The 26816-nt window shown below is 43.3% G+C and overlaps 1 protein-coding gene across 2 annotated transcripts in view; it reads left to right on the top strand.

The window, feature by feature from the left end:
• Positions 1-26576, top strand: part of MAPK14 (mitogen-activated protein kinase 14) — a 65131-nt gene extending 38555 nt beyond the window's left edge. The window contains exons 7-12 of one of the 2 annotated variants that reach the window (XM_005881730.2): positions 665-779; positions 1348-1419; positions 12044-12123; positions 19320-19398; positions 23242-23415; positions 24403-26576. In XM_005881730.2, coding sequence (XP_005881792.1) covers positions 665-779; positions 1348-1419; positions 12044-12123; positions 19320-19398; positions 23242-23415; positions 24403-24470 — 588 coding nt within the window. In that variant the 3' untranslated portion in view covers positions 24471-26576. Of the gene's footprint in view, positions 1-664; positions 780-1347; positions 1420-12043; positions 12124-16058; positions 16139-19319; positions 19399-23241; positions 23416-24402 lie in introns of both variants that reach the window. The other variant, XM_005881731.2, reaches the window with a different exon arrangement.
• The last annotated feature ends 240 nt before the right edge of the window (positions 26577-26816 follow it).

Raw genomic sequence — 26816 nt, 5'->3', positions numbered from 1 at the left:
TAAGAGTACATTTGACAAATTTATATATCCATGTAAACACCAACTCAGTTATGATAAAGAACATTTCCATCACCTCAGAAAGTTCCCTGTGCCCCTTCCTAGCCGATCCTCACCCTTCTGCCCCTAATCCTGGCTACAGACAACGGCCGACCTGCTTTCTGATACTACAGGAAGATTTATCTTTTCTGGAGTTTCATGCAAATAGAATCATACAGTATTTGTGTGTGTGTGTCTGATTTTTGCTTAGTATATAATATTTTTGAGATTAATTTGTAGTGCGTGTTTCAATAGTTCATTCCTTTTTTTTCTTTTATCACTGAGCAGTATCCACTTTCTGAATATACCACAATTTGTTTATCCATCCATCCATCCATCCACCAGTGGACATTTGTTTCAATTCTGAACATTCATGTGTTAGCTTTTGTGTGAATGTTTCTTTTCCTTGCTCTTGGGTAAATACCTAGCAGTGGCATTCTTATTTTGCTTTTTGTAATTTCATTTTTCAAAGTACTTGCTGTGTTTCTCATGCATTCTAAATATAGACCAGGATGTATGTTTATGAAAGTACTATTTTGTTCTCCCTTTTTATAGGATTTTTTCATCTTGCTTTACAAGTCTTAGGAGGTTGACTCTTTCAGCACCTGATTTCTCTTCTTTCCCTTAGATCTTGGATTTCGGCCTGGCCCGACACACAGATGATGAAATGACAGGCTATGTGGCCACCAGGTGGTACAGGGCTCCTGAGATCATGCTAAACTGGATGCATTACAACCAGACAGGTATTGCTTACATTGGTTATTTAGGGCCTATTAATGCCATTTTGGGTTTATTTGGGATTCTCAGAAGTAGAGATAGTGGGAATAGGAGGAAACATCTTTTCTTCCCTCAGTGATCCTTTTAAAGTCCACAAATAGGAAATATTTCAGTAGCTCAGATAAAGTGGGATTTTTAATACATAGTTTTCAAATTTTGTGATTTAGCAATTGAGTTTTTATTTATTTAGATTTTCAGCTTATTCTCTGAGTATTTCTACCTGAAGACAATGGTTAGTAATCTTAGCCTCTCAGTATTGGGAGAATCTACGATTTCTACCAAGAAGAAACTTTTGCTCCTTTGTACACAGCTTATTTCTCTTGCCGTAATTATGTCTGGCCTTATCCTACCTATGAAGCCCTTTACTGGGGTGCAGGTCTTAATAAACTTACTTATTTCTGTAAAAAGGAGTATGATTGTTTAAACCAGATGCCTTAAATATTCGTGTGTTTCGCCCTTAGTTACAGTTTCATTGGGAGCCAAGTATGATAATAGTGACATTGTATGCACTGTTACTTCTCTTTAACTTTCCAGTTGATATTTGGTCGGTGGGATGCATAATGGCCGAGCTGCTGACTGGAAGAACATTGTTTCCTGGTACAGACCGTATCCTTTGAAAGTTTGGGTTCTTGTTTTTTAATTGTATCCCAGTGTCTGTGGGAGTATATGGCTTTTACCTGTCTCTAGGGAAGGTTCTCAGATACTTGCTTTTATAGTCCAGATATGCACATGAGATCTGCCCCTTGGCAAGAAGAGGCTTCGGTTTACTTTTGTGAGTTGGAAAAATTCCTCATCAGCTGGAAAACCCTTTAAAGCTGTCATATGTCATCATTTTGCAGTGAGTTTAAGATTATATTCGTATTCGGCGACCTGAGGGTATTAGTCTGCTTGTACAAACACAAATACCCAATTTATAAATCAGGGGTGTCTCTTTATGTTTGGTCTACATATTAAAAAGGCTATCCCTTTTTTTTTTGGTCTCTGTAATGATATACCTACTTGTTATGTTTGTTTAATAACAAATAATAAAAGAAGAAGTAGTAAGGTCACCCTGTTGTGTGCCTTTTTTTTTTTTCAGCACAACTTAATTTTTATCCCAGATAGTAGTCAAACCTTAATTCACTTCCAGACTTACTGTCTAGTTTGTGATTTATCATGGCTTCTTTATTTTAGCCCTTTCCTGTCTGCTGCATGCCTGCTTCACAGTTTAGTATTAGCATCAAAATGTGCTTTGTTGGAACTCCCATTGGTTCCACGGGGTGAAGATGTTTGTGAGAAAGAATGTTGAAATAATATTTCTAGAAATTAGGGTGGAAGATGTTTGTAGACTTCATGGGACTAGCCTTCGGGGGGGTTAGGTGGCCTCCGGAGGCGTGCATTCACCGGCTTCAGTCACCTGTGACCTGGAAGCAGTTTGTCCCCTCACTTATGCCAACTGTGGTTTATAAACCAGAATGTCAGTTTACTTGCGTAGAGTTTGGGATATGCTTCTATGGTGACCGATGTTCATGTTATCTGTCCACATGTTCTAACTGTCTCCTTCCAGAGGAAATGTACTTTCCTGGTGACCCTCGGGGAAGCTGTATTTTCCTGTGTCTCACTGGATCGATAGGGCTCAGCCTCCTTCTGTTTAGTTCACTTATGGCTCCTCATCTCCAGATTTGAAGTTAGTTTAATACCTGTGTTTCTCCTTTGTCTGTGCTTCATTCACCTTGTATCTGTTTCTTAGAAATTTGAGGTCAACATTACAGCCCAAGCTAATTGGGGAACATTTGTATTTCTCCTTTTCCTCAGGTACACAGCTCAGAGTCCCGCCCCTCTCTCTGTCTCTCCATCTGCCTTCAGGAGACACTGACACCTGCACGCATACCGGCAGGGGAGAGAGCACTGTTCTGGAGTCAGACTTCTGGGTTTCCCTGGGAGCTCTTTTACTCCAGCTGTGTGACTTTGGGCCGTTCCCCTTTTTCTGTCTCTCGGGTTCCTGAACTATAAAATGCTGATAATAGTACATACCAGTACCTCACACGGTGCTATGAGAATTCAGTGAGGTAATACATACCTGGGAACTGCTTAGCACAGAGCCTGCCAGGAAACGTTAGCCATCTTCTTCATTAATGATCATTGGGAAACAGTTTCTCCCTTCATCTTTGCACTCTGTTGTCTACCTATGAATCACTAAAGCAAGACTTTTTGCTTTATTTAAATTTATGGCAGGTAGTAAAGGATGGATCCGCTTGGCAGGCTGCTAGTAGAAAGGTTTCTAAGCAGTTGTGGCCTGTGGCTCACCTCGGAGACGCTGCCGACTCCCTGATGCTCGGCCCTTTTAGAATGCTGACTTGCAGCTTCTAAGACTCCTTCCCTTGTGTGCATACTTCTTTCCTCCTCTGAACTTTAGACAGAAAACCTAGCATTCAAACTCTTTATTAGGTGAGTCTTTTTTTAATACATGTGAATTTATTTCACAATTCTTATTTTAGTAATGCACTGTTTTCTACTTGGCTCTTTTTGAGGCAGATCAAATTCAGAAGATTTGTGTTTGTAACATATATCTTGTCAGTTGTGTCTCTGTGGATGTAGCTTTGGTTGCCTGACAAGGAGAGAGGGAAGTGATTTCTGTTATTTTTTCTTGCATGAAGTGTACGGTTGCTTCTGTTCTAGCACAGTGGTTCTTAGCGCCCCTTGTGAATACTTTGGGGAGCTTTACAAACCTCCCGAGGCCTGGGCACCCTGCAGACTCCACTTCGTTGGTGTGGTGAGTGCCCAGGCCTTGCAAGAGTGAAGTCCCGCTTGATTCTTGTGTGCAGCTGGTGTTGAGTACGTCTTGCATTTGGAACTGGTGGTTTTAGCTTTAGATAAGAACTAAGTATTACTGTGGTGTTGCAAATGTTTTGTATCTTCCTTTCCAGTGTGGTGATTGGTAGCCACCAGCCACATCTGGCTAGTGAGCGCTTAAAATGTGACTAGTGTGACTGAGGACCCTAAATTAAAAATATATTTGTAGTAAAATGTATTAACATAAAAATTTACCAATTACACTTTTTTTGTGGTAAAAATAAGCATAACATAAAATTTACTATCATGACCATTTTTAAGTATACAATGCAGTGGTGCTAATTATACTCACAAAGTTATATAACTATCACCATTCTCTAGTTCCAGAACACATCATCACACCAAACAGAAACTCTGTACCCATTCCTCCCTCTCGCAGCCTTTGGTTACCTCACTTCTAGTTTCCATCTCTATGAATTTGTTTATTCTAGGTATTTCATATAAGTGGAATCCACACTGTATCTGTCCTTTTGTGTTTGGATTATTTCACTTGGCATGTTTTCAAGTTTCATCCAGTTCTAGACTATATAGAAATTTGTTCCATTTTATGGCTAAATACTAGTCCATTATTTGTATACTAGAGGCTCAGTGCACAGATTCGTGCACCGGTGGGGTCCCTTGACCTGGCTTGCAGGGATCGGGCCGAAACCGGCCCTCTGACATCCCCCAAGGGGTCCCAGATTGTGAGAGGGTGCAGGCAAGGCTGTGGGACCCCACCAGTGCACAGTCGGGGCCGGGGAGGGATCGAGGGAGGGTTCTGGGGTGTGTCCGGCCCTTCTCGCCCAGTCCTGATCAGGGCCAGCTGGCTGGGGAGGGACCATAGGAGGTTGGCCAGCCAGGAAGGGACCACAGAAGGGTTCCTGGGCGTGTCCAGCCCGTCTCAATCCCAAATCCCAATCAGTCGGACCCCAGCAGCAAGCTAACCTACCGGTTGGAGCGTCTGCCCCCTGGTGGTCAGTGCACATCATAGCGACTGGTTGGACACTTAGAATATTAGGCTTTTATTATATAGGAGATCACATTTTGTTTAATCCGTTCATCTGTTCATAGGCACAGGTGGTTTCTACCCTTTCAGCTATTGTGAATGGTACTGCAGTGAACATTGGCGTGCAAGTACCTGTTTGAGTCCCCACTTTTAATTCTTTTGGGAATATACATAGAAATGGACTTGTTGGGTCATATGGTAATTCTGTGTTTAGTTTTTTTAGGAACTGCCAAACTGTTTTCCACAGCAGCTGCACTATTTTATAGCCCACCAGTGATGTATGAACAATTTCTCCACATCTTATCTTCACCAATACTCAATTATATTGTTTTCCTTCTCTCTCTCTCTTTCTTTCTCCCTCCCTTCCTTACTAGTATAGTCATCCCAGTAGGTATGAAGTGTTATCTCTATGTGGTTTTGGTTTGCATTTCCCTAATGACTAATAATGTTGAGTAGTTTCTCCTGTGTTTACTGTCCATTTGTGTGTATATATATCTTTTTTGAGAAATATACTAGTATATCAAATCCTTTACCCATTTTTTAATTGGGTTGTCTTTTTGATGTTGAATTTTAGGAGTTCTTTATCTATTCTGAATAGTAAACCTTCATTAGATATATGATTTGCTAATATTTTCTCCCATTCTGTGGACTGCCTGTTCAGTTTATTTATTTTTAATCCTCACCTGAGGATCTGTTTATTGATTTTGAGAGAGAGAGAGAGACAGAGAGAGAGACAGAGAGGGAGAGAGAGAAACATCAGATCTATCAGTTGCCTCCCATATTCACCCCGACCAGGGATCAAACCCACAACCTTTTGGTGCATGGGGATGACGCTGCAGCCAACTGAGCCACGCCAGCCAGGGCTATTCACTTTCTCAATATTGTCCTTTGATGCAGAGAAGTTTTCATTTTGATAAAGCTACAATTTATCTATTTTTTTTCTTTTGTTGCTCATGTTTTTGGTGCCATCTTTTATGACCAGATTTAAGGTCATGAAGATTTACTATTTTCTACTAAGAGTTTTATGGGTTTATCTGTTATACTTGGGTCTTGGATCCATGTTGAGTTAATTTTCTATATGACGTGAGGTTAGGGGTCCAGTTTTATCTTTTGCAAGTGGAAATTCAGTTGTTCCCAGCACCATTTGTTGAAGAGACTATCCTTTCCCCCATTGAATGGGCTTGGCATGCCTGTCAATGATCAATTTTATGCCATTGGTCTGTATATTATCTTTATAGCAGTACCATACTGTTTTGATTACTGTAGTTTTACAGTAAGCTTTAAAATCAGGAAGTGTAAGTCATGCAACCTTGTTCTGATTTTTAAGACTTTTTTTTTTTTTGGCTCTTTGGGCTTCCTTATAATTCTATATGAATTTGAGGGTGTGTTTTTCCACTTCTGCAAAAAAGCTGTTGCAATTTTTATAGAGATTGCATTGAATTTTTAGATCACTTTTGGTAATATTGACATCTTAACAATATTAAGTATTCTTTTCCAGGAACAGGTGAGGTCTTTCCATTTATGTAGATCTTTAATTTCTTTCAGTGATTTTTATAATTTTCCCCCCTTTTTTTCTCTCTCTCTCAGATGTTTCCTTCTAATGAACTGACCATTACATTTCCTAAGTTCTGAAATGGCCAACAGACCATAGAAAGACATTTCTTTAGGCTCCTGCTTGAAACCAGCAGCTTCAGCAAACTGCTGGCCTTGATTCAGGGCCAATGTGTTTTATGATTTTAGTGGACAAATCTTCCACCTCCTTGGTTAAATTTAATCTTAGGTAATTTATTCTTTTAGATGCTATTGCACATGGAATGCTTTATTTCCTTTTCACTTTCTTCATTGTTGGTATATAGAAACACAACCGATTTTTGTTTGTTGCTCTTGTAACTTGCGGTTTTGCTCTGTTTGTTTATTAGCTCTAGTAGCTTTCTTGTGGATGCTTCAGTATCTTCCGTGTCATCTGTGAAGAGATAGTTTTACTTCTTCAATTCCAATTTACATGCCTTTTTCCCCTCTTATCAACTGGCTCTGGCTAGAACTTCCAAATATAGTATTGAATAGCAGTGGTGAAAGTGGGCATCCTTGTCCTCTTCTTATCTTAGTGGGAAAACTTTTAGTCTTTCACCACTGAGTATGATTTTAGCTGTGCATTTTTCATGAATGCTTTTCTTCATGTCAGGGAAGCGTCTATTCATAGTTTTTGTATTTGTGGTTTTTTGTTTTGTTTTGTTTTGTTTTGTTGTAATCCTCACCCTAGGAAATGTTTTACTGATTTTAGAGAGAGGGGAAAGAGGAGAGAGAGAAACATCAACGTGTGATCGCTTGCCTCCTGTGCGCATCCTCCCACCCCCTTACCCTTTCACCTCCACCGGGAATTGAACTAGAAACCTAGGTATGTGCCCTGACTGGGAATCGAACCAGTGACCTTTTGGTGTTGGGGACAATGCTCCAACGAACCGAGCCACACTGGCCAGGGCTATTTATAATTTTATGAGTGTTTTTATCTGATCTGAATTTTAAATTTCATTAGACTTTATTTAGATCACATTTAAATTTAATCACATGATATTACTGGTATTGTATTGTATTGTGCAGTTTTAGATCTCTGCAAATCTTTCCATTTCACCTTTTCATTTTTTGTGATCAGTCTTTTTTTTGAGAGATTCCTTTGGTACTGGTTGTTGAAATAATCTTTGGAGCTTTCCTTAAGATAAAAGAATTATTAATTTTTGTCTTAAAGCTAATTACATATTGCTAGGTTAGAAATTATTCTCATTTGTGACTTTGCAGAACCCTTCCAACTAACTCAAAATAGAATTGTAATTTTCTTTAAAGAATGAAGCCCTTCCTTATGAGTCTAGTTGACTGGGTACATCAAGTGGACACAGCTGACAGTACTTTACACTAGAAGAAAGTGAGGATCCAGAATGTCTCTTCAAGTATAGTATAGTTAGAAAATGTTATTACTGACGCTTGAGTCTGCAGCCTGAGGAAGGAGAAAATGAGATTCATAGCCCTGTTACACATCACATACTGCGTTCTCTTCCAGGGGCACAGCCTAGGTTTACTGCTGTTTTCCTTCCCTAGGTGAATTTCCCCATGTATAAAACTTTATTCTCCTTTTTGTATTTTAATAGAAATGGTTCCCTTATGACATTAACTGGAGGGTAATGGGGCTGTTGAGTTATACTCCACTTGCCATCAGCTTGCTGCTCTGCTCCATGTGATTTTCCCTAGTGTATTAAATTTACTCCTTACTCTATTCATTTCATCTCTTTTTTCCGACACTTTATGAAATACTTCAGACATAAAAAAGACAATAAATAGCCCAGCTGGCGTGGCTCAGTGGTTAAGCGTCAACCTATGAACCAAAAGGTCATCGGTTCGATTCCCAGTTAGGGCACATGCCTGGGTTGTGGGCTCGATCCCTGGTGGGGGGCATGCAGGAGGCAGCCGATCCATGATTCTCTCTCATCATTGATGTTTCTATCTCTCTTTCCCTCTCCCTTCCTCTCTGAAATCAATAAAAATATATATTAATAAATAAAGGAATTTTCTTTGTATAACAGTGAAACAACTATTTTGTTGACCAAGAAGAGAATCAATCAAGTTGCCTAGGGCTCATTTTGGCCCATCCTGTCTGTCACCATGAGGATTTCCCACTCTCCAAAGACCAATGTTCTAACTTTGCCCCATATAGACTTTTTTTTTTTAATTGAAAACTGCTGCTCACAAGCAGTAGTGGTTGCAGGTAGGCCCTGCAACTAGTTCTTTTATTCATCTTCAATTCTTCAATCTGTGGAGGTTTCTAGAAAATGCCTAGCACACTTAGAACTGACTAAACATCCTTCTTACTTTCCCTCTAGTTCCCCCATTATCCTTAGGTTTTTCCCTCACCTATTCCTTCTAGTTTCCTTTCACTTTTGTTACAAAGGACCTAAAGAGTAATCATAGGCTGAAGTCATATTTGTATCTATGTTTTAGGAAGTATCAGCAAATTTATGGTTTAAATTTTGACAATGTGGTCATTATAATTAAAATATATTTTTAACTAACAGTAAAAATAACACCGGTCGGGGGAGGGGGGATTAAACCTATGAAGAAGGATGGCTTGCTGTGGAAATAACTGTCATATGTGGTAAATTTTGCTTTGCTTTGCTTATATAGCTACTTGAAGCTCCTTCTGGCCTTAACTGCCTGGACACATTGTAGTGGCCTTACAGTGGCTGGTACTGCTGAAGACTGACCTGTGTTTCAGTGGACTTGCCAGCTCTTGGAGAACCTATGGTGATGTCCTTTGAGGTTTGCATGCTTTGACTTCCTTCATGCAAGTGCTTTTAGCTGCTAAGTAGATTGTTTTTGGTATTGTGTGTTTACTAATCTCCTAAGTATTGACTGTCATGCTCTACCAACTCTCTTTGTCCATAGCCCTCACGCACTCATGCGCAGTATTTGTATCTCTTTATGGTGTAAACACTTCAGATGGAATGTTTGAGAACTTGGTAGGCTCCACGTTAGATGATGCAATTTTTCTTGATTATTTTTCTGTGTTGAGACTTTATACTGAGTCTGGTTCTTCTAGATTTTGAGGGCAAGGCAGAGGGGTGGCACTGAGTTGAAAAGTGTAGTATAGAAAATGTTTTCAAGTCTACCCATATTTACTGAGCCTACTTTGTGGAAGGTGCTGGGATAAGATGATAGCTGTCCCCCAAACCAGATGGTCAGACTCAGTGGAAGGTGAGTTACAGGCATTATTTGAACAAATTTTCACTCTCTGATTATAAAACAAGACAGAGTGACTTAAAAAGTACTATAGTAGAGGTATTACTAAGTTAACGAGAAGAAGCAGGGATTCATTTGAAGTCCAGATAACCAGGAAGACTTCGTGGCAGAGTTATTTGAGCAGGGCTTTGAAGAGTAAGAGAAAAAAGGCTTGGTAGGAGGGGAGAATGGAGGCTAGTCCTGTTTGTGACTTGGGTAAATAGGAAGTTGAAAGCTTAGACGTGCCTGGAACATTTGTTGTGAATTGAAGCATTGGGTGCATTAAGGAATAGTAGTTTGAGGCAGAGTCAGAAGAGAAGCCTGATGCCAAGTCAGGGAGGCCATGAATGTGAGGCGAGGAAGTGGGAGAAGGACACGGTCCCGCCTCATTGCTGCAGTGAGCCTCCAGTGTGTGGAGGGAAGTGAGGGCGTTGAGAAACCCACACCCAGGAGTCTTCTGTCTCCTCGGGAGCTTGAAGCTGCCTCGTTCTCAGTAGTCAGAAGTCTCCAAAACAAGACACCCAATCTCAGCGTTACTTCCAGAGGTTAGTTTTGATGAATTTATCATAAAACTACCTGTTTGAGAGCTGAGGGAGTCTAGTGGGTTTTTTTCATATGCAATATATTTTATCTTTTGGGGTAGCGGCCTAAGTTAAATTTACTTCTGAAGAGTTTGAGCAAACTAAATGAATGCAAACTGAATCATTTTACATGAGCAGAAAGGATTCTGTATTCTATTGTTACATAATTTGATTATTTTAGAGCAAGATGGTATGCATTCTTTTCTCTGCTCTGTCTTCATTAATGTATGCTTTAAAAATTTTCTCATAAACTAAGAAATAAGTACTGAACATTTAACCTCCAGAACACATTAACTTCTGCCATTTGCAGATGACAGAATTCTCTATTCTTAATTCAGAAGTAACTTGTTTAAGTGGACTTGTTTATAATTTCTAGAAATAAGTTTTTTGGGTCTAGGATGGGGTTCTGCAAACCTTTTCTTAAAGGGCCAGATAGTAAATATTTTAGACTTTGGGGACCATATGGCTTCTGTTGTGTCCAGTGAAAGCAGTCATAGACAATACATAAATGGACAGGCAAGGCTGTGTTCCAATAAAATGTCATTTTCAAATCAGGCAGCAGGTTGGGGTTTGCTGACTCCTGTCTAGAATTTGCTTCCACATTAAGCCAATTTCATGTCTGGGGAAGAAAAAAAACACACCAAAAAACAGGGCAAAATGCCAGTGATATTATTGCATAAGTAATTCCTGTAACTTAGGCAACAACTATGACTTGCAGAAGCCATTATTTTTAAGTTACATTGTATTGCCTTTTTACCTATAACCATAAGAAGGAGTATTTCCTTCCTCCTTCTCTCCATCCTGTTCTACCTTCTCCGCAGATATTTTGAGTGCCCAGAGGCTGCAGGTGTTAGGCTGAGCACTGGAGATAAGTGGTGGGCCGGCGGAGTGGCCCCTTCCCCCAGAGAGCTGCAGTTCAGTAGAGGTGGCAGGCAGTGAGCAAATAGTGGTTAAAGATTGTGGTGAGCACTGTGGTGTTTTCAAGCATCATGCTGACACCGATAATGGAAGTGGGGGCTTCTTTATAGAGGATTGGAGAGGCCTCTCTGGGGAGGTGAAGTTTAAGCTGAGACTGAAGTTGCAAAACCTGCAGGGATCAGAGGTAGTCATCCTCCCGTCCTGTCCCCTCGAATGTCAGTTAGACATGGGTAAACTATTCACATTTTCAGAGATTATTAAAAGCTATTTTATAAGATTTTATCCCCCTCCTTTTAACTTTCTTTTCAGACAAGGCTAAAAGCAGTAAGAACAAATGGGAGTTTTTGTCTTCTCATTAATATGTGCACATACATTCTGAGGGAACTTGAAGACTTGGCTATCAGAATAAAGGTTTGGCACTGTGGCCTATTATTTAGAACTTTTGGGATATGTGAGTTTTTTTTCATGTTTTTATAAGGTTAAAACCTCATTGGTCCTGCTTCGTTATGGCACTCCTAGAGGTCATCCAGGTGCAGTGTGGGAGTGAGGCCTTCTGCTGGCTGTCACCCACAGTTCTCTGCCTGCTGTGGCCAGGGCAGAGGGAGAGGCATTCCAGAGGGATGTTCAGTGGTTAGGCTCTGGGATCTGCACAGGCCCTGCCACATTACAAGCTCCTAGGTCAGGCCTCGGGGGGATAGTTACAGGGGGGCTGGTATACCCTGGCTCCTGTGCTCTGCTGCTTTGTCCTGTAGCACTCCGCTTACCACTGCTCTTGGCTTAACTGGCTACTGATGTTTTGATGGAAGGTGAAGAGGTAGGTGTGGACTGAGCATCTGGACGGAGGAAGCTCTCGTGTTTCGCCTGCTGTTTCTGAGCTCAGTACCCAGCTCCAGTCGCTTCACTTTACTGATGGGGGATGTGGACAGATGCACAAGACGAATGTCCATGGGGTGTGTGTGGTAGCATTTTGAATCCTTGTACAGGAGGAGCATGTCCTACTTGAAGTGACCGTCCTGCAGAAGCCTTAGACGATTCACCATTTTGGCTTGGTTTTTCATTTTTGTCATTGGGGTATTTTGTTTTGTTTTATTTGTTGTTTGTTTTTCATTTTTATTTTGTCCCAACATTTTCCTTTATAGTCCACCTTTAGATATTGATCAGTTGAAGCTCATTTTAAGACTCGTTGGAACCCCAGGGGCTGAGCTTTTGAAGAAAATCTCCTCAGAGTCTGTGAGTTGATGCTTTGATTGTAATTATCTGCCCTGTTGGGAGTCTGCAACTTGCCTTCCATCTGTACCTTGACTCGGGTGTGTTTCTAAGCACGTGTGCCCTTTGTGTGCTGACTTCTGGATGAGGGTGTGTGTGTGTGTGTGTGTGTGTGTGTGTGTGTGTGTGTATACACTTGCACACATACACACACACCCTCCTGGTCACATGCATGAGTGTGCTTTTTTTTCTATCTGGGTATGCATTAGATCACGGGGCCTGTATTGGGCAGTGGTATCTTAGTGGTAGTAAATGAGATTTGAAATTCTAATTCATTCCCAGACGGTAGTGGAAAATTTATGTCTCTGTTTCAGCCCTGACTTTCTCGTTCTCAGAGGTTTCACATGTAGTCAAGGGCTCTTTTCACTTTTGGGTTAGTGTTTGTTCTCAGATCATGTGGTTCACCATGGATGAGTCTACCATCAGCACTAGAAGAAGAAAATGTACATTGCACGTTATTGCCCTTTTCCAGAAGCTCCTTGCTTTCTATTGGTTTAGAATAGACCACCTGCACACCTGTGTAAAGCACCAGTTCCTCTCTACCCAGTCCCCAGACCAGCAGAGGCTGCACCCCACTACTGATGCCTCAGAGCCACAGGAGTAGGCTTGTAAATCCTTCCTCCCACAGCCTGACATTGTAATTACAAATTTTAATAACCCGATAAGAAGCTTTGGGCAGTGCTTTCCTGCCTCCATGCAGGCATTGACAGAGAAGCCACTCTGGCCTCCTTTGGCCATGATTTCCTGCTGTTGGGCAGGAGATTTGAGCGAAATAGTGAAAGCCCAGCCTGTCTCTCTCTTCCCTCTGTCTGCTGCCAGGCAGTGGATAGAAGGGGAAAGGCTGCAGTGGTGCCTTCCTGGGTTCTCCTCCTAGCATTTCTGACTGAAGCGGTCCCTTCGCCCAATTGGGAAGACTGCTGGGTAGCTTACGCAGGTGAGTTCAAACGGTTCATCATCCCCCTGTCAAAATACAGACTGTTGTCATGTGGCATGTGTTTGGTACATTCCTTAAAAGGACCACAAAGCCCAGGGTATTTGTGAATCTCCACTCTGACCATATGTAAGAGAATGTACCGGCCCTATTTTATTTTGTTTTATTTACTTATTTGGGACGATGAAGCAAAAGCACAGAAAGGCTGTGACTTGCCTGAGTCATGCACTAGGTCACTTGGCAGAGCCGAGCGTAGATCCCAGATGCTCTGAGAACGTGAGCTGAACCTGAATCTCACGTGACTGCACATTGTGTGAAAGTCACTGTCAGAGTTGCCGACCACACTGTCAGCCCAGGGGAGTGTTTTATTCTGCTTTATGAGATGCAGAAGCTGTATTGGAGCCAATCAGAAAAGATACAAGGAGATGTTTAGAGAGGACACGTGCTTTTTTGTTTTAAATGCCTTTGCTTAGAAAGATTGGCTGGTAGAGAGGACATGAGGGAGGGGAGTGGGGTTGAGAAGAAGTTGGGTTTATTAATGAGCAGAGCTAATGAGACTAAGATAGCAGATTCATGCCACCTGGGGTGGCTACCACAGCTCCTGCTCAATCCCCTCCCACTCCTACCCATCCGCCCATAGGTATGTGCCATTAGTCACAAGATTTTCTAAAACAAAAGGTATGGGCAAAATAGTATTTACCTATTATTAAGCCACCATTTATTCAAGTGCCTGACCTAATATTGAAATGTCTTTATTTTTGGTGAAATAAAACACATAATATATTACAAAGCTCTGAAGTTGGGCATAATAAAATTGGGTACCAGCATACAGAATTTACTCAAATAATATTGTACGTAGTATAGGAATAAGGTGGTTTGGGTTTTTTTCTACATAATTATGGCGAGTGGATAAAAGTAGTTTAAACATTCAGAAGGGTAGGCAAGATTAATTTGATGTTTAGTGATATTGCCCAATGCCAATTTATTTTAAAAGCACGTGATGTGTGGAACACGTGATATGAAAATAACAAAGCCAGGTGAGTAAAATTAAAGATTTTAAAAGTTAAAAATTCATTATTGAAGCAATATCGTAAACAGAAAGGCAGTAGCTATTTTCGTTACTCCTGAAAAGTAGGGAAATAGTGTAGAAATTGAGTCAGTAAAGAAGAGGACATTCTGAGTAAGAGAACGTAGTAACAGGGCTGGTTGAGAACAAGTTAGGATGTGCCCTGAGAGAAGGGATAAATTGGCCCTGATGGATGGCTAAGGAGATAGGCTTCTTTTGGTTGGTGACCCAGTACATACAGCAATTAGTGAAACAACAAAAATCCTATTTTAAAAAAACCAAAAGAGCCGTTTCACTGACTCATTCTCACACCTTTCCCTAGACATTTATTTTTTTCTAACTCCTGACAAGAAGCGGGTATAATAGCCTTTTTGGCTAAAGAAGGCAAACCAGAAAATGTACAGGACAAGTACATGGTGGGGCAAATGTAGGTGCACAGTTGTGAGTACATGAAACACAGTTTACTCTTGTTTATTAATCATTGTATTATTCTCCATACGGACAACTGTACACCTGTGTTTGCCCCTCCCTGAATTGTTCATAGGAAAGAAGAGAGAGGTGGCAGGATTTTAACATTTTAAAACCCAACTGGCATTCTATTGCTGGTTTACTTACTGACCCCCTTTTGTTATTTCTCTTGGTATGCAGAGTACTGTTTGTTATGTCATTTGTTTAGAGGTAAATCTAAACTTTGTGTGAGAATGTTAAGAGACCTTCATCCCGCCTTTAGAATATGCTGGCACAGAAAAGGCAGGGTAGAACCAGCTCTTTTCTGATGGCCAGCCTTACAGGTGTTTGTGGTAGTCTGACCACTAGGGAAATTGAGTTCAGGGAATGAGCTAAAGCAGAAAAATTACTGAGAGAAGCCACAAAGAAGTGAAATCACTTGACCAGGGTGCTTATGAAGATGATGCTACAACCAAAGGAGGGCGTGAATAGTTAACAAGAAAGGGAATATGACATGGTTTTTATTGAATTGTGTTGAGGATTTTAAAAATCCCATCACTTCTGTTTAACAGGAACACATGGTAAACAAACAGTCCTAATATTTTCAAAGAGGGGAATTGTGTTAAAATTGATGGCACAGCTAAGAGGAGTACAGCCTATGTATGTGCTTGTTTATAGTTCTGCCTTTGTCGAGTAATTGCAGTGTTCTGCAAACATCGTTCCAGCTGTGTGTTAGCTGAGGTCAGTCTGGTCACCGTTTAAAACGACTGGGAGAAATCTCTGTTGTGCAGGCTAAGACTTCTGTGACGGACAGCAGCCTGGAACTTCTCTTTTGTCTTTACCATTAGCTTCTAACTTCCCCATGTTCCCTTTCTTCACTTACCTGTGTGTTTGTGGCATGTATTTTAAATGTACCACTACTAATGTCTCTGAAACTTGGCATTGCTTATCAACCCAACACCCGCCCATGTCTTACATTAGAGGGGTGGAGATCACCAGAGCCTGTGCCTCCAAATTTAACCTCTTCCTTAAATGGTCACACTGGGTATATTCTTCTGAACTGAATTGAGTCAACATTTTTTAATCATCTCCATTGACCCACAAGTAAACGGGTTTTAGCCATCAGTACTTGGAGTAGTTCTCTGGCTGGCATCCTGGATCAAGGGGCATCTCTTTCCAGGAATCTTGAAATATATAATGTTAAAGATGATGCTAAAACCACAGAAATTTGTCCTTATCTGCACGGCCAGCCACTGGCTACATGCCTGATAAGTCTCGTGCCGTTCACGGAATCATGCTTCAATATGCAGCCTTGGGCTCTGGCCTGGGGTGGGTGGGACTGGTGGGGAGTAGGTTTTCTATTTATTTGGGGGTGGCTATTGGCCTTTTAAAACTTGAGTTGAAAGTTATTCTTTGCACCATATGTTTGACAATGCCCTTGACTAGGCATCTAAGATATTAACCAGCTTCAGCAGATTATGCGTCTGACGGGGACACCCCCTGCTTATCTCATTAACAGGATGCCAAGCCATGAGGTGAGAACAATAGCCTGCACAGGGATGCCCCTATTTGATTGCCACTGTATAACCAGCACACTTGTACTGTCACTGAATGCTTGCATGTGCCTTGTGACCACTGAGGTACCGATGCCTGTGTGCTGCTGCAGGATGTTGATAGTTGGGATAAATTCTCATCCAATCCTGTGGACTGAGAATACAAGTTATAGACTTACATGTAGAAATGATGTTACTTTTCTACTTGGGTTTTGTGAATTTAGTGCTCAAGAGGCTGTTTTGTCTTCTGGGTTCTGTGCCTGTGACGAGGGCATGCTGCCATCTGATGACTTTCAGCTGCAGCTATAGTTACTGAAGGCATTAGCATACTTCCCTAGTCATCAGTTTTTTAATGACCAAAGAGGGTTCTTCATTTAAAAAACACTAAAATACCCAACCACTAATAAGTACTATGTTCAAAAGAATACACAAGTAATCCTATCTAATAATAGACAAACATGGTAATTGACTACGCCTTCGCTACGCCTCCCATTGGCTAATCAGAGCTATATGCAAATTAACCACCAACAAAGATGGCGGCTAATTTGCATACTGCAGGCAGGGTGGGACAGCTCCATCCCGCCTGCCCCGGCTGCCATCCGGGCCTGCTATTTGCCACCCGGGGTGGTGGAGCAGGACAGCGCCATCCCGCCTACCCTGCCGCCATCCGGGCCTGCTATCTGCGACCCGGGGTGGCGGGCGTCCCATGTGCGACCCGACCCCGGCGGCTGGGTAGGGCAGCAAAGGCTTGAAGGTGGCTCTGGCCAGAGCAGCGAAGGCTTGAAGGCGGCTCCGGCCGAAGCGAAGGCCTGGGTCCCCGGTGCCGGAGGAAAACCAGTGCCGGCAGCCAGGGGAAGGGAAAGCCTATTGCACGAATCTTTTCGTGCAACGGGCCTCTAGTATAGAATAAATGTGAATACCTACGTAGGGTGAGGTGCCTTTTTTACCAATTCTTAACTATTTAGTCTAACTCTAGTCCTGTCATCAGAGATGTTTGGGGCACTTTTTTCTAAGGTGCCCTCACTTTCTGGGAGCCAGGTTGGCATCACAGAGGCCCTCCCCTTCAGCTACACCCAGCTCATCTTTGTCTGCATTTGTCTTGTTAGAGGGATGACTGTTCTCTACAGGAGACAGGCCTCTCTGCCCTCTGGTCCCTTCAGCCTCTTTCTGTGTGCTCAGGAGGAAGGGACTAGCAAGGGTCCTCAAACTTTTTAAACAGGGGGCCAGTTCACTGTCCCTCAGACCGTTGGAGGGCCGGACTATAGTTTAAAAAAAAACTATGAACAAATTCCTATGCACACTGCACATATCTTATTTTGAAGTAAAAAAACAAAACGGGAACAAATACAATATTTGTATTTGCATGTGGCCCGCGGGCCGTAGTTTGAGGACCCCTGGACTACAGCCATGCAGGTATTCAGTCCCTAGAACTTGCTTTTCGGATCAGAAAGACCCTCAGCTGCTTTTCAGAGCGGGTCTTGCCTGCTCACTGCACATGTATTGAGAAGGTAAAGTTGCCCTAACAGCCAGAACTTTTTCTAACCTTGTGTGTACACGTGAGTGTGTGCGACGTGCACCCACATACATGAGTACCTTTATGTTGAGAAATTGTGAGGAGGTGGTTAAAATCGATTCAAAGAAGTTTTATCTCAACTACGCAGATAGTGGGATTTATTCATTGAAACGGAAGGTAATTGATGTAGTTTAACACCTAATATCTGATGCCCGCATTTATAAGTTACATTTGTATTTATGTGGTTATTCTCAAGACCAGTTTTTGGTTTTGCCTTGATTAGAGCTGTCAGTCCTTGAAAGAATTTGGCACCTTACATTCCCTAGAATGTAGCTCAGCAGTTGGGCAGTTGGCACATCCTTAGGACATGAGAGCAGACGTCCCTCCTAAAGGCAGCCATGGTACAGCCGGTGTCGCTGAGCTCCCGCTCGGGACCCAGCGCTGTGCTGAGGAGGTGCTGGTTCGCATCACCCTGCCTCGCTCCCGCACTAGGAGGTAGGCACTGGGACTGATCCCTTTTTATAGCTGAAGAACTCAAGACTTAAAGATAATAAGTAACTTGCTCAACAGGTTAAAGTCAAGATTCAAATTCAAGCCTGTCCCAGCCCAGGGACCAAATATAGAACAACCTATTGGTAATATAAATGCTGTTTGTGTCAAAAATATAGTTTGAAGCTCTTTCATGAGTTTTCTCTTGCTTGAGTAGCATAATAACCATATGATGTAGACAAGCCACATACTAGCACCGAATATTAATATTTTGCAGATGAGACTTAAGACATGCCCAAGGAGATGTAGCTTATAAGTGGCAGGGGGAGGATTTCTTGCCTGGGCCCTGTAATTTATAATCTGCTATTCTTTATTGCTGTCATTGGTTTAGTATTTTTAACATGTGTTCGAGCCTCTTTGGATATACTAAACTTAGGTTTTCTTGTTACCAAGATTGCTTGGTAACAAGGTTTAATATTTATGCTCTTGGTGTGCTAAGAGCATTCACTAAGACCAGCACCATCGGAAGACTGCCAGTCCTGGACTTCCATTAGGATACCAGTTCCTACGCCAGTTTTAGCTTTTAGGGAGGCTGTCTCAGAAAGGGCTGCTTCTTAGATATCTTGGCCTCATTTTTAAAATATATATATATATTATTGATTTTTTTACAGAGAGTAAGGGAGAGGGATAGAGAGTTAGAAACATTGATGAGAGAAAAGCATCGATCAACTGCCTTCTGCACACCCCCTACTGGGGATGTGCCCGCAACCAAGGTACATGCCCTTGACCAGAATCGAACCCGGGACCCTTGAGTCTGCAGGCCGATGCTCTATTCACTGAGCCAAACAGGCTAGGGCTTGGCCTCATTTTTTTTTTAACTTCTGATCAGAAAGCTAATGAAAGGGAACTTGATTAGTTAGCATTTCGTCCACTTGACATATAACTGAGATATAGCAGGGATATAAGTAAGGTAGTGATCATAAATAAGGAAGTTGAGGACAGCACTAAGAGAGAAGTCTCTAATAACTACCCAAGACAGTCATGAACATTGGAGCTAGTGGACTTTGTCAGCTAACGCTTCTTCCTGGTCAGGCCCGAGACTCTCTGAGGGCAGTAACATCTTTGAACAAAAAGTCATTTTGAAAACCTTTTCTTTTGCAGGCAAGAAACTATATTCAGTCTTTAACCCAGATGCCGAAGATGAACTTTGCAAATGTGTTTATTGGTGCCAACCCCTTGGGTAAGTTGACTGTATCCTCATGTCATGGATATGAAATTGGTTATGACAAAGTTAGGGATTTGAAGTCTGTGACTTGCTCACAGCTGCTGTCGTTTCTTACCCAGGCTGAGGGGAAGAGCAACTGGCACAGACAGTGTTGTAGGCCCCGGCGCCCCCCGCTGTGTGCCCTGCTCACTTGTACCCTCAGGTGCTGCAGGTCTGTCATCCTCCTGCACTTTCCCTTCCCCTCTTCTTCTGCTCCTCAGAGACAGCCATTCTCACTGGAGCTAATTTGCCACCTCGGGCTTTAAGGAATGGCCCCATATTCCTGCCACCACCACTTCCAGGACCATTAGCAAAGGGACATGACTAGCAGCTGCAGGATGTATACTGCCCTGGCTAAAGAAGGAGCTGCCTTAGTCTCCAAAGCTGGGGGCAATGTGTGCTTTAGTGGCCCCTGAAGGTGGCCTCGTCTGAGGCTCTAGCACCCTGACTCAGGGCGCAGTAGACAGTGGCGAACGCAGAGAGCTCAGACCAGAGGGGAGCGAGGAGAGCCTATGATGGTGGTGTAATCAACCTTCTCACTTTTCTCAAGAGTGTATGGTGGGTCACCCTGCTCAACAGTCCCAGCAGCTGTGCCTCAGGGTCGCGAGGACTCTTCAGAGGTTGGAGTGAGACTGAGAGGTTTTACCTTTTAAATATCCCATCATCACAGTTGACTGCAGTCTTAATGTCACTGTGGTCATTCTCAAGGTCGCACAGGTACTCTCACTCTGAAGTGTTGGGCGATCGCTGGTGAGTTCATGTCCATCCTGGAGGTGGAGGGTTCCTCAGGTCTCAGCTGGTCACACTCGCTTCCAGGAACAAATCCACAGACTCTCAGGGGGTGTGCAAAATTCTTGGGCTGGTTTAGGTTGGCATCTGCCCTGCTGTGCTCTCATTGGCTGTGTCTGACATATTTGAGCTGTATTGTCTAGTTCAGGGATCTGTGAGACGCTCTCTGAGTTGTAAGTACTCCAAGAATTTGGGAGATGATGTTGTATGCTGGTAGCTTTCTTGTCTGTCATTCTGTTCTGGGTGTTTTTTCGTCACATCGGCTCATGTTTCAGACGTGGCAGTGCTTACTTTGACTTCCTGTTCGCTGACTCCGATGTGTTTATTCATTTTTCTGGGGGTAAGGGGGGTAGGTGTGTGATCAGCAGCTTATTTAGGTCACATGCATCTGATAGGTGTTCCCTTCTCTGGAATCAAGATTTTTCTGGGGGTAAGGGGGGTAGGTGTGTGATCAGCTTATTTAGGTCACATGCATCTGATAGGTGTCCCCTTCTCTGGAATCAAAACATGTAAACATTCAAAAGGACTAGACACCGCGTAGCACTGCAGACTGCAAGCGAGGTGCGTGGAGGCGTTAGGCCATCTGTGCTCGCACTGCCGTTCCGGGAACCTCAGCCCGATGCCCTGCCAGGCGCTGATGCCATACAGTCTCTTCTTGCAGACGTCTGAGAACATGGTGTTACTGACCAGGAATCTGTGCCCAGCTGTTGGCTGAGCAGGAATGTAAATATTGACACCTGTTATGTCAGTCACTGACTTCCTGTTTCACATTACCCTCCAAACACAAATCAAAACTGAAACTGCCCTTAGATGTAGTGTGTGTGTTTGTATCTGCCCAGATCTAAGAGGACCCTCTTTCTTACCCCTGATTGTGTTCCTTGTCAGGGGCTTGTTTGCAGGACATGGTACCCTTTACCCTCGGGGTGGCAAAGACCATATGCTTCAAACAACAGCTGATGCCGTTTATTTTTTCTAAGAAGAGAAGGACGTATATCCAGGCATTTCTCCCAAGGCTTTAAGTGTAAACTGAGCCTGAATCAACACTTAAGTATTCACCTTGTTTTCTATCCCTTGAAACCAAATTCTTTGGTTTCTCTGGAAGGCTACAGAATGGGGTCTTTTACCCCCTGGGTGTACCCAGCAGTAACCTCTTCAGGAACCCATTCTCTTCCCACCCCTTCGCAGTGAAGGAACTGTCAGTAATTTGCAAAGCCTCAGAAGCCTGGTTTCACAGGTGGTGCCTATGCTCATGCAGTGTTTGTCCTGCATCCTCTGAAACTCAGCACACCCTCATTTGACAGAGTTAGAAAATCACCCTTTTGTGACCCTTCGGAAATAACTGCTGTGAAGAAAAATCAGGGGATGCTGGAAGCCTTAAGTGAAAGGGCCTGAAGCTGTTCATGTGGTTTCAAAGTACCCGAAGATCACTTGCTTAGGGCAAAAAAGAAACAACCCAATTGACCAAATTTAGCATCATTCATAACGGACAAATGGCCTTACTGCTCCTTCAAGTCCACATTCTTACCAAAAATGCTTAACCCACTTCTTACCTCATTGTTAGATCTAACATGGTTTTCAGGGGAATTACAGGGGGTAGAAGAAAACAAGGGTGTAGATTCATGATGAACATTCGCAGGACAACCGGGCTGTCTGAATAGGAAAAGGGAGAATTAGTTTCTCTAACTAGATCTAAGATAATAGGTAAGATATATTGAGAAACTAAAGAAACCCAATCAAATGCAGTGTGTGGCCCTTAATTGGTCCTGGTTTGAACAAGGTGGGTGTAAAAGACAATAGGATAATCGGAGAAATTCTAACTTGAACTGGATGTTAGATATTTGGGAATTACATATTTGTCAGATGTGGTAGTTTTATGATTATATAGGAAGATGTCTTTTTAAAAATATATATTTTATTGGTTTTTTACAGAGAGGAAGGGAGAGGGATAGAAAGTCAGAAACATCATTCAGCTGCCTCCTGCACACCCCCCACTGGGGATGTGCCCGAAACCAAGGTACATGCCCTTGACCGGAATCGAACCTGGAAACTTTCAGTCCGCAGGCCGACGCTCTATCCACTGAGCCAAACCGGTTAGGGCAGGAAGATGTCTTTATGTGGAAATATTTAGCTGTAAAGTATCATGTGTATAATTTTATTTTAAAATGGGGCAGCAATGCCCTGACCGGTTTGGCTCAGTGGAAAAAGCGTCGGTCTGCGGACTAAAGGGTCCTAGGTTCGATTCTGGTCAAGGGCATGTACCTTAGTTGCAGGGACATCCCCAGTAGGGGGTGTGCAGGAGGCAGCTGATTGATGTTTCTCTCTCATCGATGTTTCTAACTCTCTATTCCTCTCCCTTCCTCTCTGTAAAAAAATCAAGATATCTATTTAAAAAAATAAAAATAAATTGTGGCAGCAAAAAATAGAAAGAAAGAAATACAAAATGTTAATTGTTGGATGTGGGTGGTCAACATGAGTATTCATTGTATTGTATATTGAAAATTTTCACATGAAAATTTTAAAAATAAAATAAAATATCACTTTATCCAAATGCCCTGCCCCTCATCCACACACCCATGCAAAGAAAGCCCTCATTCTGTCCATTGTTTGAAGACCCGTTTGATGAATAGTCATTTGCCTTATGTTAGTAAATAAACAGTGAGGGGGACAAAAAAGTTGAAAAATTAAAAACTAGCCCTACTTACCTCCCCTAGGTCACTTTAGTTTTAGGCTTTCGTTTTGACACAGTTGGACTACAGTGGTAACAGTTTGGCCGGACATTCCACAGAATGTCTGCTTGTTCAAATGGAATCTGTTTTGTTTTGTTTTTTCTAATTCTTCAGTAACATATTTTTTAAAAATAATACAAAATACACACAAGAGAGAAAAGTGAAAGTATGTCCTGGAGCCGACGCTCTGGAGGAGAATTCTTCGTGTAGGCTTGAAGGGTGGAAGCTGTGTGTTTGCTTAGTAAGGCAGAATTTTTGCTAACGTGTTAAAAATTAAAAGCTTTCTCTTTTTGTGGACTAACAGCTGTCGACTTGCTGGAGAAGATGCTTGTACTGGACTCGGACAAGAGGATCACGGCAGCCCAAGCGCTCGCGCACGACTACTTCGCCCAGTACCACGATCCTGACGACGAGCCCGTGGCTGACCCTTACGACCAGTCCTTCGAGAGCCGGGACCTGCTTATCGATGAATGGAAAAGTAAGGCACGAAGGCAGCACTGACACCTGCCTGAGAGCTTGGTCTGACAATCCTTCCTCGGTGAGCCGCTCGCCGTAAGCTGTGCACAGGAGAATAAAATGCCTGGCTGGCAGCAGCTCGCCAAAACTGTGGTCAGGGCCTCGCCCAGAGTGAGCGCCTCTGTCAAAAGCGTGAAGGGGTGACACTCTCCAAGCTGGGAGACCCTCACGTCTGCTCTGATTTTGTGTGCAGCCCCTCGCACCTGCCTCGTCTCTGAGGTTCTCAGAATCTTTTCCTTTACAGCATCTTTTTTTTTTTTAAATATATTTTATTGATTTTTTACAGAGAGGAAGGGAGAGGGATAGAGAGTTAGAAACATCGATGAGAGAGATACATCGATCAGCTGCCTCCTGCACACTCCCCACTGGGGATGTGCCCACAACCAAGGTACATGCCCTTGACTGGAATCGAACCTGGGCCCCTTGAGTCCACAGGCCGACGCTCCATCCACTGAGTCAAACCGGTCAGGGCATACAGCATCTTTCTGAGATGAGTAGAGGAAGGGGATTTTTACAGTTTTATACTTGATACAATTGGGACAAAATATCTTACCTATTACCTTAGACCTAGTTAGGGACACAGCCGGAAATGGGACCCAGGCCTGATCTCATATTCTTTCCATAAAACACAAATCCGGAGCTCCGGGCAATTGCCCAAAGCCAGGCTTTCCTGCTGCTGGAGCGTGTTGGCGGGCTGCTCTGTTATTCTTGAGCTCTAGGAGGAGGCACTGAGCGATGAAAGAAACTAGGAAGATGGGTTTAGGTATGTGTCCTTGAACTTCTGGGCAGTCACATGATCCAGTGGGATCTCACACAGCAGTGAATGGTTACTGGGAGTGTCCCTCCCAGCACCAGCTGGGAGAGGCAGGGCAGGTCTGCGCTCAGAAGCACAGTGCTTGCCAGCAAAGAGCAGCCTGACCTCACCTGGGCTTTCCTTCCCAATCCCTAGGCCTGACCTACGATGAAGTCGTCAGCTTTGTGCCTCCGCCCCTTGACCAAGAAGAGATGGAATCCTGAGCACCTGGTTTCTGTTCTGCTGATCCCATTTCACTGTGAGGGGAAGGCCTTTTCACGGGAACTCTCCAAATCTCATTCAAGTGCCTCCTGTTGCGAAGATCTCCTCCATGGTGGAAGAGGGGTGTGTGCGTGCACGCATGTGTGTTAGTGTGTGTGTCTGTCTTTGTGGGAGGGTAAGAGACTATGAGCAGCAAACTGCGATCACAGTGACTCCGTGGCGTTCCAGACACCCCGTGGCCGCCTCTGCTCCCGCTTCTTCGTGAGTCGGCTCTTAGGGTTGTTCAGTGCAAAGTAACAAATATTCAGCGTCCTACATCCAGTCATGCTTTTACTCTTTTGGCCTCTCCTGTGGGCCCACCTTGACCACAGTGGCACAGAAAAGGCTCGCCCCTTCTGGCTGCTTCAGCTCTGGAGCCGTCCTCAGGATGTGTACAGCCAACAGGATCAACTGGCTCTGTGCGCCTGTCTGAGAGCTCGCTCTGTCCCATTCTCAGAACTCAGCAGGTGTATCTGGGACTAAATATGTTTGTGCCTTAAAAGGGAGAAGAGAGTGCGGAGATGAAGTTCTGAGCCAGGCGAGTAGTCAGCTGGGTGGACGACCTTGTGAAACAGCCTTCAGAGGCTCCGTGTGCATGTGTGGGCATGCGTGTATGTGCTGCTCTCTCGATCCCGGGTGTTGTGCCATTTCTCTGCTTGCCCCCCTTCAGTGCAGAGGTTTCTGGAGAATTGGACCCAGTCACCAGAGGCCGGCTCTTGCTGTCTGTGGACGTCCTGTGTGCTCTTTCTTCCTAGCAGAGTGATGATGTCTTGCACGCCTTGCTGTTTGAGCATGCACAGCTGCTTGCCCTGTTTTTTCAGGAGGCCCTGGTGCCAGGCAAGTGTGCCAGTGAGGACTTCTTGGGAGTTCAGAACTCGTGTCACCTTGGCTGATGCTACGGGCAGGTGACATCTTCTCTTCAGCCCCCAGTGCTATTTTGTGTTGAACACAATTGATACTCCAGGTGCTTTTGATGTGAAAATTATGAAGAAATGGAACAGATGGATATATAGCATTTTCTTTCCTGCCATCTGGTTTTCAAGAAACTGTTTTTGGGGAGCCATCATGGGAAAGATGGGGCTTTTCCCAGGAAACCTCAGCCTTTGGAAACAAGTCATTCTCTCCCCTCCCAATAACCAATGCTAAGAAACGCCGAAATCAAAGTGAAAAATAAACGCTCATGAGGCCAGAACTCCTTTCTCTATTTTTGTCTAAATATGGTTATTTTTCTAAAAAAGTAATGAGGTGTCTTTTCCACCTTCTTTAGGGTCTTCTTGGCAGCGTAACGTTGGCTTCTTGGTCTCAGTTTAGGGAGAAATGAATTTTGTATTTTGCAGGAATCCTTTGAGAATGTGATTCCTTTGATGGGGAGAAAGGGCAAATTATTGTAATATTTTGTATTTTCAACTTCATAAAGATGAAATATCCTCAGGGGTGGAGAAGAGTCGTTTTCATAATTTTCTGAATTTCAGGCATCTTGTGCTACATAAGGGCCCAGGTATTTAAACCTTTTGTGAAATGAGAAAGTGTAAGGCCACTTGCAGGGTCGGCCATGTGACAAAATCTCTCACTGGCGCAAGGTGTTTCCATTTCTGTCACAGTGCAGTGACTGTGCACTCCAGGAGGACAGCGTAGGGCCGAGTCAGCCGGAGCGAGGGAACGAGGCAGCTCATGGCGGTCATGCCACACCCGGGATCGTCCCCTCTTTAAGGAAAATGAATGCAAAGGCCTCATCTCCTTGCGTGCAGTTCAGATCCTCACAGCCCACGGCAGGGTGAATTTTGTCAGCGTGTGGGGTTGTACGTGCTGGTGTGATTTCCTCCGACGTGCTGCTCTGCATACCTTCCCGTCCAGGTCTCTGCAGGTGTTAGGAGCTGAGCAGCCTGGGGAAGGGCTCCTGTGTCTGAGAACCATGCTCCCATCTCCTGACTTCTCTGAGCGGAACTCAGAAGAGAGAATGAGGGAAACTGCTATTTCATTTGTACTCGTGAACTTGGCTATAATCAGTTATCCCATATAGGATGTCACACAATACCACTGGTCAAAATAAAGCCTATTTTTCAAATGTAGCGAGTTTCTCAATTTTACTGCATTTTTCTCTTGATCATTTTTATTTAATGCTCAACATGGCTTTATATCAATGTTCTTTCAGCTATGGCCTGGCACATGCTTCTGACAGATCTTAATATTACTCCTAAAATTCGAAAAAACATGGATAGAGCTCCTTGGTTGTACATTTATGGTGAAGCCGATCTGAGTCTTTGAAGCGAATGGGTAAAGCAAAGGGCAGATAAACAAGGTACTATAAG

Source organism: Myotis brandtii, unplaced genomic scaffold (genome assembly GCF_000412655.1).
Source record: "Myotis brandtii unplaced genomic scaffold, ASM41265v1 scaffold687, whole genome shotgun sequence".
NCBI classification, from domain to species: domain Eukaryota; kingdom Metazoa; phylum Chordata; class Mammalia; order Chiroptera; family Vespertilionidae; genus Myotis; species Myotis brandtii.
This window is presented reverse-complemented; position numbering and strand designations above follow the sequence as displayed.